The sequence below is a fragment of the Lepidochelys olivacea genome (genome assembly GCF_965140295.1).
Source record: "Lepidochelys olivacea isolate rLepOli2 genome assembly, chromosome: 14".
Taxonomy (NCBI): domain Eukaryota; kingdom Metazoa; phylum Chordata; order Testudines; family Cheloniidae; genus Lepidochelys; species Lepidochelys olivacea.
The window spans coordinates 14,531,539-14,544,019 of NC_140424.1; the positions used below are offsets into that span (position 1 = coordinate 14,531,539).

The 12,481-nt window shown below is 50.2% G+C and overlaps 1 protein-coding gene across 2 annotated transcripts in view; it reads right to left on the reverse strand.

Annotated features, from left to right (window-relative positions):
• Window positions 1-2,979, reverse strand: part of HID1 (HID1 domain containing) — a 50,163-nt gene extending 47,184 nt beyond the window's left edge. Inside the window, exon 1 of one of the 2 annotated variants that reach the window (XM_084646911.1) lies at window positions 2,736-2,979. In XM_084646911.1, coding sequence (XP_084503037.1) covers window positions 2,736-2,801 — 66 coding nt within the window. In that variant the 5' untranslated portion in view covers window positions 2,802-2,979. The remainder of the gene's footprint in view (window positions 1-2,735) is intronic. The other variant, XM_084646912.1, reaches the window with a different exon arrangement.
• Window positions 2,980-12,481: the final 9,502 nt, after the last annotated feature.

Consider the following 12,481-nt stretch of genomic DNA (forward strand, 5'->3'; position numbering starts at 1 on the left):
CCATCAGAGATCCTTTAGGGTGGCAGCCCTCCACTGTAGCTCAGAAATGCTTAGAGATGCTAGAGTCCAACAAGTAACATGTGCTGCCTCCATTAGACTCCCATTATCTGCTGTCCTAAGAAAAGGAGACTTCAGCTCAGTCCCAAACTAAGATCCACAGCTGCTACTTCACCAGGGCAGCCACCTTCCCTATAATATACACTTCCGATTTTTGTTTCACTTCCTTCTCCCAATTAAACCTACAGAGATACAGCATCTACTGGAGCACAACAGATTTGATCCTCCTCTGATACAAGTGGCTCTTAGCTCTTCCCCATCAGTGTGTCAGGGTTAGAATGAAACTAACAACAATCATATCAGCTATGTCAGTTTCATTCAGCTACCTCCTGTCCAACAGAGAGGATTCTCCTGAAGGGGCTATATGAAAATGCATAGACATGAGAAAAAGTGGGGGAATCCTCTGTTGATTTAAACCTTGAACAGCTGAATACCATAAGAGGACAGAACCTGCCTTATCAGATCAGAAAATTGGTCCACCAAGCTTAGTAACCTGCCTCTGGCAATAGCCAAAGGCAGACGCATCAGAGGATAATGAAGAAAAACATAATGCACCTATGTAATTGTGAGATGTTGAATAGGGTGAAAATCCTTACCGACCCCTATGGTGATGAGCTGGTGCCCTGAAGCATAAGATTTGATTAGTATCGATTTCCCTTATTTTAATAAATGCATCTAACATCTAAAGATATGAGTTCATATACAGATTTCATCACAGCTAAAACTGAGTCTTGACTGGATGTTAATCCATGTCACAAAGTCATCACACAATTTAGCACATAACTGCCAATCTCAATACAGGGAAGGCTCAGCAGTGGAATAGTATGGGCTACTGGTGGTCAGGATTGAAATGCATTGACAGAGCAAGATAGGGAAACTTGTACAGCCTGGTTCTAACTATAGTTACTAAGTCCTCAAAAAGAACAGGAGTACTTGTGGCACCTTAGAGACTAACAAATGTATTAGAGCATAAGCTTTCATAGGCTACAGCCTACTTCATCGGATGCATAGAATGGAACATACTGTAAGAAGATATACATACACATACAGATAAATTGGAAGTTGCCATACAAACTGTGAGAGGCTAATTAGTTAAGATGAGCTATTATTACCATTAACTTGGGTTTGAATAGAGACTGGGAGTGGCTGGGTCATTACACATATTGAATCTATTTCCCTAAGTTAAGTATCCTCACACCTTCTTGACAACTGTCTAAATGGGCCATCTTGATTATCACTACAAAAGTTTTTTTTCTCCTGCTGATAATAGCTCACCTTAACTAATAAGCCTCTCACAGTTTGTATGGCAACTTCCAACTTATCTGTACGTATATATAATCTTCTTACTATATGTTCCATTCTATGCCTCCGATGAAGTGGGCTGTAGCCCACGAAAGCTTATGCTCTAATAAATGTGTTAGTCTCTAAGGTGCCACAAGTCCTCCTTTTCTTTTTGCAGATACAGACTAACACGACTGCTACTCTGAAACTAGGTCCTCACTTTCCTCAGAACTAGAATCCCCCAGCTGTTACAAGGCAGCAGATACAAAGCAGAAGGGCTGTAGATTAGCACCAATACATTAAAACCACAGGTCCCAAATTCCAAACCTAATCTTCAGAAAATGGAGATAATCTAACTACATAGCATGGCAAGGAGCAGTGTAGTGGTGAGTGTGCCTTTCTCCCACAGAGAATTTCCCCTTACTCAGGTTTTCATGCTTGCCCAGGTACAAGTTAAAGATCCTATGGCACGACAACTCTCCACCTCTGTCCATAAGCAGTACTGCAAGCTAACTGGCTCTGTGTGTGGGATGGTGCTGACATCCAACAGCTGTTACACCTACAGTCACTCTCACCTGTGCCTGGAAGGCAGTTATTATAGGGAGAAGCACTAGCTAGGGAAGGTTATAAAATTCATATCATTTATCCAGGCTGCCAGGCAGGGTTACACAGATGTAGGGATACTGTGAAAGGTGTGTGATGGGAATGGCTCGGGCACATGGGCTGTGGCTTCCTTGTCACTGCCCCCTGCTACCCTCTGCTCCAGCCAGGTCCCCTCTACCTGCAAGGCCCAGTCCCCAAGGATCCTGCCTTAACCCCCCACCCCACCCCCCTTGCCAGTCTAAGCCCCAAAGAGGGACAGTTTACAAACTGAGAACCCTCAACTGGCTTTCCTTCTGGTGGGTGCTATTTAAAGGCATAGGGAGGTGCCACCATGCAGGGCTTTGAGGGAAACCCAGCAGCTGTTATTAAAGGGCAGGGTTACCTCCTTCCAGGGGATCCAGGAAACGCACAGAGGAACCTCCTAGGAGTCTCCCCCCAAAACCAACACCCACCCGCCCAGGAGCCTCCAGGGTCCCAACCAGCCCCCCAGGGGCCTCCTCCCTTAACCCAACCCCCCAGGCTGCCCTCACCCCGCAGCCACTCCCTGCGCCCGGCCCTCAGCTGCCCCCCTCGCCAGGCGGCTCCCACCTGGCTCATGGCGGACCGGCCCCCTTATTTTCCCGTCTGACACGCAGATCGCTGCGGCCGCTTCTCCCGGTGCCTCCCCCGCCCAGGCCCTAGGGGAGAGGGGCCCGACGGGCGCCCCCCGTCCTGGATCTCAAGGCACATCCCGGCCCGGTGTCCCCGGGACACCAGCCCCGCTCGGTTCGGTTCGCTCCGGCCCGGCCGCTCACCTGGGTCTTGGTGGTGAGCTGGATCACCGCCTTCCTGAAGTTCAGCTTGGAGTCGGCGTTGCCCATTCTCCCGGCCGGACCTGCCCGAGCCCAGATCCGCCTCGGCTCGGCTCCTCCCGGCGAGTCCCTGCGGCGGGCAGGGCCGTCTCCTCCCCTCCGTCAGCACGAACAGCGCCGTTCGCCCTCCTCCTCTCCCTACGCGGCCTCCATCCCCCCGGCCCTCACCTGCCGCCGCGGCGCTCCCCGTCTGTCAAACCCAGCCTCGCAGATGCTCCGGCCGGCCCTCCCTCCCCCTCCACACAGCCCCTCCTCCTCCTCCACCCTTCCCTTCATCCCTCCTTCCCTCCCTCCTGCCACAGCACACAGCCCCTCCTTCCCCCTCCACCCTTCCCTTCATCCCTCCTGCCCTCCCTCCTGCCACAGCACACAGCCCCTCCTTCCCCCTCCACACAGCCCCTCCTCCTCCTCTTCCACCTTCCCTTCATCCCTCCTTCCCTCCCTCCCTCCTGCCACAGCACACAGCCCCTCCTTCCCCCTCCACACAGCCCCTCCTTCCCCCTCCACCCTTCCCTTCATCCCTCCTGCCCTCCCTCCTGCCACAGCACACAGCCCCTCCTTCCCCCTCCACACAGCCCCTCCTCCTCCTCCTCCACCTTCCCTTCATCCCTCCTTCCCTCCCTCCCTCCTGCCACAGCACACAGCCCCTCCTTCCCCCTCCACACAGGCCCTCCTCCTCCTCCACCTTCCCTTCATCCCTCCTTCCCTCCCTCCCTCCTGCCACAGCACACAGCCCCTCCTCCACCCTTCCCTTCATCCCTCCTTCCCTCCCTCCTGCCACAGCACACAGCCCCTCCTTCCCCCTCCACCCTTCCCTTCATCCCTCCTGCCCTCCCTCCTGCCACAGCACACAGCCCCTCCTTTCCCCTCCACCCTTCCCTTCATCCCTCCTGCCCTCCCTCCTGCCACAGCACACAGCCCCTCCTTCCCCCTCCACACAGCCCCTCCTCCTCCTCCTCCACCTTCCCTTCATCCCTCCTTCCCTCCCTCCTGCCACAGCACACAGCCCCTCCTTCCCCCTCCACCCTTCCCTTCATCCCTCCTGCCCTCCCTCCTGCCACAGCACACAGCCCCTCCTTCCCCCTCCACACAGCCCCTCCTCCTCCTCCACCCTTCCCTTCATCCCTCCTTCCCTCCCTCCTGCCACAGCACACAGCCCCTCCTTCCCCCTCCACCCTTCCCTTCATCCCTCCTGCCCTCCCTCCTGCCACAGCACACAGCCCCTCCTTCCCCCTCCACACAGCCCCTCCTCCTCCTCCACCCTTCCCTTCATCCCTCCTTCCCTCCCTCCTGCCACAGCACACAGCCCCTCCTTCCCCCTCCACCCTTCCCTTCATCCCTTCCCCCTCCACCCTTCCCTTCATCCCTCCTGCCCTCCCTCCTGCCACAGCACACAGCCCCTCCTTCCCCCTCCACACAGGCCCTCCTCCTCCTCCACCTTCCCTTCATCCCTCCTTCCCTCCCTCCCTCCTGCCACAGCACACAGCCCCTCCTCCACCCTTCCCTTCATCCCTCCTTCCCTCCCTCCTTCCCCCTCCAAACAGCCCCTCCTTCCCCCTCCACCCTTCCCTTCATCCCTCCTGCCCTCCCTCCTGCCACAGCACACAGCCCCTCCTTCCCCCTCCACACAGCCCCTCCTCCTCCTCTTCCACCTTCCCTTCATCCCTCCTTCCCTCCCTCCCTCCTGCCACAGCACACAGCCCCTCCTTCCCCCTCCACACAGCCCCTCCTTCCCCCTCCACCCTTCCCTTCATCCCTCCTGCCCTCCCTCCTGCCACAGCACACAGCCCCTCCTTTCCCCTCCACCCTTCCCTTCATCCCTCCTGCCCTCCCTCCTGCCACAGCACACAGCCCCTCCTTCCCCCTCCACACAGCCCCTCCTCCACCTTCCCTTCATCCCTCCTTCCCTCCCTCCCTCCTGCCACAGCACACAGCCCCTCCTTCCCCCTCCACACAGCCCCTCCTCCTCCACCCTTCCCTCCTAGCCACATACAGCCCCTCCTCCTCCCCATCCCTCCTTCCAGGCTGCCACACACAGCCCCTCTTCCTCTCCCATCCCTGCCTGCCCCTTCCCATCCTTTCATCACTGCTGTTTTTCCCCATCCCTTTCTCCCCCTGCACACAGCCTTTCACTCCTATATCTGGTGCTACCCAACCTTCTTCGCCATTCCAGTTTTTTGCCATCTCCTCTCTCCCACAGCCCCATCTTCTCTCAACCCTTGAGTCTCCCTTCTCCTCTCCTACATGTACCCTCAAAGTCCCTATCTTACCCATTCTCCCCTCTCCACCTTTTACTTCTAACTGGTCCTCCTCTCTGTAATCATCCTTCCTCCTCTGTCTTTTACATCCTTGCCAGTTCCACCTCCACTCTTTCTTCTCCCTCCTTCAGAGTCCTTCCTCCTCCTCCTTGTCTCATCCCTCCCTTTCATCCCCTCCTCTCTCAATCTCTTTCCCCTTCTGTTGCTCCCTCCCTCCCTTTTCATTTCTCCTCCTCTCAATTTCCCAATGCCCTTTTCCTTATCCTTTCCCTATTATATCACTCCCTTTCCATCTCCCTGTGTCACCTTCCTCTTTTCTGTTACACCCCTTCCCTCTTCCTCACTTGGCCTTTTCCCTGCTTCATTTGATCTCCTCTTCTTTTCATAGTAACAGCCGTGTTAGTCTGTATTCGCAAAAAGAAAAGGAGTACTTGTGGCACCTTAGAGACTAACCAATTTATTAGAGCACAAGCTTTCGTGAGCTACAGCTCAGAAGTGAGCTGTAGCTCACGAAAGCTTATGCTCTAATAAATTGGTTAGTCTCTAAGGTGCCACAAGTACTCCTTTTCTTCTTTTCATCTCTCTTTCCCCTTCCTGCTTTTTCCATCATTCCTTCTTTGCCTTCACCTGCTTTATCTGTCATTCTTCCCACTCCCTTGGTTGTGTCCTGTATCTTATCTTCCCTTCTCTTTGCTTTCATCTCCAAGGACATTTTTCTATGCTAATAGGACACAGCCTGAATCTCTCATCTCCTTGCTCTTCCTCATGCCTCTGGTAGGCCAGCAGCCCAGCACTTCTTCACCTTCACTGTATTCTCTTCTCCCTCCATTTCCTTTGCCCCCTCACCTCATCATCCTATCCCTCTTTCCATATCCCTCTCATTCCCATATGTCTGCGTATTTCTCCTTTCATGCCTTATGCTTAGCTGGTCTCAGGCCCAAACTTTATCAGCAGTACCATCTTGCCACCATTTATCATGAAATCCTTCACATCCAAGAGGCAATAACATTTGTGTGGAATAGGATTGTGAATTGTACGGAAGATCCAGCAGGAAGATGGAAGGGGAGGCAGGGTTGGCAGAAAGAAAAAGAGAACCTGCTTTTCTCCTACCTTAACTGAGGCCCAAATCCTAAGGGCCTCACTCAGTTTTCACTCCATTGATTTCAAAGAAAGTTTTGATTAAGTACAAAGCCACTTTGCAATGGAGTCACTGGCTCTTCACACAAGTGAATGGATCTACATGGCTAGCGCTCTTTCCAAGATCAGGGTCTAAGAAAAGATTTGGCCAATACTGAGCCATTCAAAGTGTGCTCTGAACTGAGGTACCAAGCACCTGGTAGACGACAGTACGTTTTTAAGATGGCAAAGGGGAGTATATTTTTATGTTTACAATTGTCTTTAAATCTATTGGCAACATGTTTTGTACCTTCTAGTGCTCCTTGGACTAGAAGTACGTCTCTCTGGTGGAAGTAAATTGCATTTTAAAGGCTTGGATCAATTAAATGAGTTTATTCTTATAAAATAATAAAAGTTTACCAAACTTACAAAACAAAATTGTGGACAGGTCCGCAGATGGCATAATTCTGTGGTTATTTTGCCTGCATATTACCTGTCTAGAAATCCTCACTACCTTGTCACATCAAGGACATAGATCAGATCTGAGACCTCAGTGTAGATCTAGAGGAAATTACCTTCCCAGAGTCACATGGCATGACTATCACCTTCTAATGATCTAGGAGTTTACATCCGATCATTCACACATTCAGAATGGCCACACTGTATAGATAGATGAGGCTGATTTGTAGCCGGGAGCAGAATCTTTTTTATTATTATTATTATTATTTTATTTTTCATAGATAAGATTTTTTAATTTGTTCATTAAACTGCCTGTGGAAAGGAGCTGGAGTGCAGGATCACCTGAGTCCCGGGCATGGATGTCAGACCCATCACATTAACTCAACAATGCAGGATACTGTAACAATCCCCAGGATTGAAAGACAATCCTTGATCCTCATCTGCAGCTTGATTAGAGGAAGGAAGGAGACATACAAATTGGCTACTGATTTTTTTAGGCTGTGGGAGGGAATAGGGAAGAAGTTATTTGGAAATTCGTTATCCCTCCCCCCTTCATTTCCCTTTCCCACCATGGTCCATGAGGCCCTCTGAATTGTGACCACCCATCTTCTAGTAGAAAGCTTCTCTGGAGCCAAACAGTGCTGCTCATGGATTGACCAGAGTCTTCTGATACATATCACAGCATTTAGGAATGCACAATGTCCGCTGTTCTTCCGAACACGTACACTGTCCTTTCTACCTGAAACAATCTCGGAACTATTAGCAATTATCTTTGAGAACTCACGGAGGACGGGTGAAGTCCAAGAGGGCTGGAGAAGGGCAAACATGGTACCTGTCTTTAAAACAGAGAACAAAGAGGGACCCAGGGAATTATAGACCAGTCAACTTAATTTGTGCCGGGGCTTGCCAGGTCTGAGCCCAGCATCTCTCGGTTTGGAAGCTCATAGCCCCAGCACCTCTGGGCTTGCCGCATCAATTATGAAAGTAAAAAAATTGCTTGAGCCCTGGCACATTTTTCAGTACAAATTAAACACTCCCAGTCAGCCTATCTTCAGTACCTAGTAGGATAATGGAACAAATTATTAAACAATCAAGTGTAAGTACCTGGAGGATAATAGGGTTATAAGGAACAGTCAGCTCAGATTGACAAGAACAAATCATGCCAAACCAACCTAATTTCTTTCTTTCATTCGTTACTGGCCTAGTGGATTGCGGGGAGGGGGGGAGCATTAGTCATGATATATCTTGATTTTATTTAATAAGGATTTTGACACAGTCCCACGTGACATTTTCATAAGCAAACTAGGGAAATGTGGCGTAGATAATATTATTCTAAGGTGGAGTGCACAACTGTTTGAAAGACTGTATTCAAAGAGTAGTTATCAATGGTTCACTGTCAAACTGGGAAGACATATCTAGTGGGGTCCCACAGAGATCAGTCCAGGGTCTGGTTCTGTTCAATATTTTCCTTAATGACTTGGATAATGGAATGGAGAGTGTGCTTATAAAAATTGCAGATGACATCAAGATGGGAGGGATTTTGCAAGCACTTTGGAGGTCGGGATTATAACTCAAAACAATCTTGACAAATTGGAGAATTGGTCTAAAATCAAAAAGATGACATTCAATAATGACAAGTGCAAAGTACTTCACTTAGGAAAAAAAATCAAATGCACAGATACAAAATGGGGAATAACTGGCTAGGTGGTCATACTGCTGAAAAGGATCTGGGGGTTATAGTGGATCACAAACTGAATATGAGCCAACAACGTGATGCAGTTGTGAGAAAGACCAATATCACTCTGGGGTGTATTAACAGGAGTGTTGCATCCAAGACAAGGGAGGTAATTTCCATGCTCTACTTGGCACTGGTGAGGCCTCAGCTGGAGTGTCGTGTCCAATTCTGGGTGCCACACTTTAAAAAAAGATGTGGACAAAATGGAGAGAATCCAGAGAAGAGCTACAAAAATGACAAAAGGTTTAGAAAACCTGACCTATGAGGAAAGGTTAAAAAAAAAAAAAAGGGCATTTCTTGAAAAAAGAAGACTGAGAGGACCTAATAACTGTCTTCAAATACATTAAGAGATATTATAAAGAGGACAGTGATCAATTGTTCTCCATGTCCACTGAAGGCAGGGCAAGAAGTAATGGGCTTAATTTGCAGCAAGAGAGATTTAGGTTGGACATTAGGGAAAAATTCTAACTATAAAGGTAGTTAAGCTCTGGAATAGGAGGTTGTGGAATCCCCATCAATGGAGGTTTTTAAAAACAGGTTGGACAAACATCTGTCAGGGATGGTCTAGGTTTATTTGGTCCTGCCTCAGCACAGGGTGCTCGACTTCATCACTTCTCGAGGTCCCTTCTAGTCCTACATTTCTATGATTCTGCAGACAACTCTCTGCCATTGTGTGTGGGCAGGGAAGGGGAGGGGGGGACTGCTATGGTCTGATATAGATCTAGAAAGTTCTACCACACAGACAGCAGGCAGTACTTCCTCCAAACATCACTATATCAACCAATTGGTATCTTTGGTAGTGAGTCTTGCAGTGTGCTCAGGGATGACAGAGACCTGGCAGTGCTATAGATCTTGGGACAAATTAACTGCCAGGTTAGGTTCAGTTCTACTGACATCAATCCAAATGCATCCACTTCTGCCAGGGATGCGTTTGGCCCCCTGAGCTCAACTGCAGGTATCAAAACAAAACGCAGCTTTTCACATACCCACCTACATGTCAGTGAGACCTCTTCCTGTTCCCTTCCCTGATTCCCAGTCAGGCCTCTAAGGATCCTCATTTTTTTCTGAATTAAATTCCCTCCACTCTTGAGGTCTTGTATCACAACCACTATCCGCTTAGCCAAGGAAGACTGGATGAACTTCCCTTGAGAGCCTGTCAACACTATTCCTTAACTGGAGCAAGGAATTGATCTTGAGCAAGACAAGGCACTCCCTCACCTTAGGCTCAACCAGTCAATAACTAACTCCCAGCCCACAGACTGGCATTGCCCGTTATTATTAATTATTATTATTTTAGCACCTAGGAGACCCAGTCATGGGCCAGGACCCCATTGTGCTAGGTGCTGGACACAGAACAAAAAGATGGTCCCTCCCCCAAAGAGTTTACAATCATTTGAACCCAAGTCTCCTCTAACTCATAAGGGCAGACTTAACGCACAAACAGCACAAACGCTGATTGCTTTGGGGGCTCTTTGCAGACTTTGCCACTTCCTAGTTGGCTGTCTCTTCCTCGTCTATTCCAGGACATCAAAGGGAGGAGGTTACTCTCTCCCCAGTTTCCCTCCTGCCTCTCCTCCAGCAGCTTGCAGTACTTCAAGACTGTAAGGCAAGATGGACAACACTGCCCCTGGCTGTACTAGGTGAACCTGCTTGCACTGTATTTGATCATTCCAGAAGCAGCTGATCCAGACTAGAGCAGGCAGGGTGGGCAGTGTCTGGCCTGCTTTTCAGTGATCTGCACAAACTTCAGAGAGCTAGAGAGTAAAAGGAAAGCAACAGAAGCCTACAGAAAATAAAAACCCTGAACCCTGAGGTAAGTGCGCGCAGCAAATGCAGCAAAGCCATATGTGATGGTTTAAATGAGTGTGTGGAAGTGATAAAGGAGTATAATTTGCGCTGATTTCTCATTCAGTGGGTGTGCAAAATGAGGGTCACCCACATGCTGAGGAGGTGGACAAGGTGCAGAGCTGGAGAAGTAACTAATGGGGGATGTACAAAAGTCTGGGGTGTGTGGAGTTGGGGTGGGGGCTTGTTTACAGCTTCCAACTTGCTGTTAAGAAGAAGAAGAATTAAAAAAACAACTGGCTGAGCAGGATTGGAGGCCTCACTCAACTTGAGGGCATTTCTCTGATTGGACATAACACCCTGACTTTTGGACACTGCACCCAACCAATTCCAGAATTTCCGGGAATGTTCTAGGCATTGTTGGGCAAAATCCCACTGACTTTTGGGGGGAAATCAGAAACCTGGGTAGGCGGCATACAGGGGACACATAATGCCTCTGCCACCTGCTTAGCCAAGCCACAGCTTCAAGCACCTCTGCAATTGTCTGTAGATGAAAGAACGGGTTGATGGCCCCAATTAACACCTTCCAGCGTAACTGTACAGCATCTCATCTCTGCCCATCCTCCCAATAGAGTTTAACATGTTGACACCCTGAATGATTTATCCCCCCAGACAGAAAGGAGAGAAATGAGAATGGGGGGCACAGAGATCCCCTGGCACAGGGTGGGGCAGAGAATGGAGGACCCTGATATGAGGTAGAAGGGGATGCACGCAAAGCCTCTCATATAGAGAATATGGGGACCCTGGTATGGGAAGGAGGGCATGGGGGAATGGGGGAGTACACAGAATCCCACAGCATGGGGGAGAATGGGTGCCCCTGAAATGGAGGGAATGAGGGCACAGAGAACCATGGTATGTGGAGGAATGGGGAGATCACAGAACCCCTGGTGGAGTACCCTGGTATGGGTGGAAAGGAGAAAGGTGAGGTATAAGGGGACAAGGGGGACATGGAGGAAAGTGGGGGATGGGGACACACACATAGCCCCTGGCATGAGGGAGTCCCTGAAATACAAGAGGATGGGGAGGTGGCACACAGGCAGATTGTGGGGAAATGAAGGAATGCAAAGAACCCCTGGTCTGTGCAGTGAGCTCAGCCTACAGACGCTACAAATGTGTGACCTCAGTTATTATTAAGAATGACTACAGACCCTAGAGTCCCATTGTATTAGGCACTGTACATACACACATTATGTGCCCTACAGAGCACACAGTCTAAACAGACAAAGGATGGGAGGAAGGAACTATTCTTCTGCCAAATTTACAGATGGGGAACTGAGGCACCCAGTGACTGGCCCAAAGTTAGAGCCCTGCATGGTTACAACATTTGTATCCGCGTCCCATCTGCAAGAATGGTCTGCGGCTATCCGCAGATTTGCAGGGCTCTACCCAAAGTCACCCAGGAAGTCTGTGACAGACCCAGGAATTGAATCCCGATCTCCTGAGTGCCAATCCGGTGCCTTACCACCACCATCCTTCCCCATTTCCCCGCTAGGCCCCTGTCACACAGTGTAACATACACCGCTTGGGGTGTAAATTACACTGGTTTTGCACACCCAAATGGCTGCAAGTTACACCCCTCCTCCGCTGCTCACATCACCAGGCTCTCCTGCCCACTATCAGGAGTTTGCCTCCTGACTTAGATGTCAGCTATCAGTTGCCTCCGCTGGCTAATTGGTGCTGTCTCTGCGGGGAAGAGCTTGCCCTGCAGCAATCCTTAGCGCACCTCTTCCTTATTGCCACTTCTTACAGCTGCCATGACAGTGCTATTGGCACATGGCCCATCCCGGGCATGCTCCTTGCTGAATGCACAACCGCAGCCTCGGCAGTGTGTTGAATGAAACGCTCTCCCCTCCGCTGGGGAGAATTCCCCCCACCACAGCAAAGCAGCACAAATGATCAGGATGTTTTTTCCCTTTCTCTGTGCAACACGATCCCACTGCCTGCAAAGCAACATCCGTGAGGACAGCTGGAGCCAACCCCTCCTCCCTCTAACGCGCATATATATCCCTACGTCGCCTGCCTGGCATTATTACGGGTGCAGCCCCTGCGCTGGCTATCTCGGGGGAAGGGGTGGGTGGGACTTGCACGCCTCAGATCCGCCTCGCTAAAATGCCTCTGATTAAAGTGTGGGGTGGAAGAAGAGGGAAGGGAAGGGAGACCCCTCCCCATGCGTTGTGCATGGCTTTACATGCAGCAGTACCATGCTAGAGGTCTCCACCGAGCTGCAGAAACAGGAACTCGCCGCCTAGGAAGGTTCCTCTTTCTTTTGTGCATCT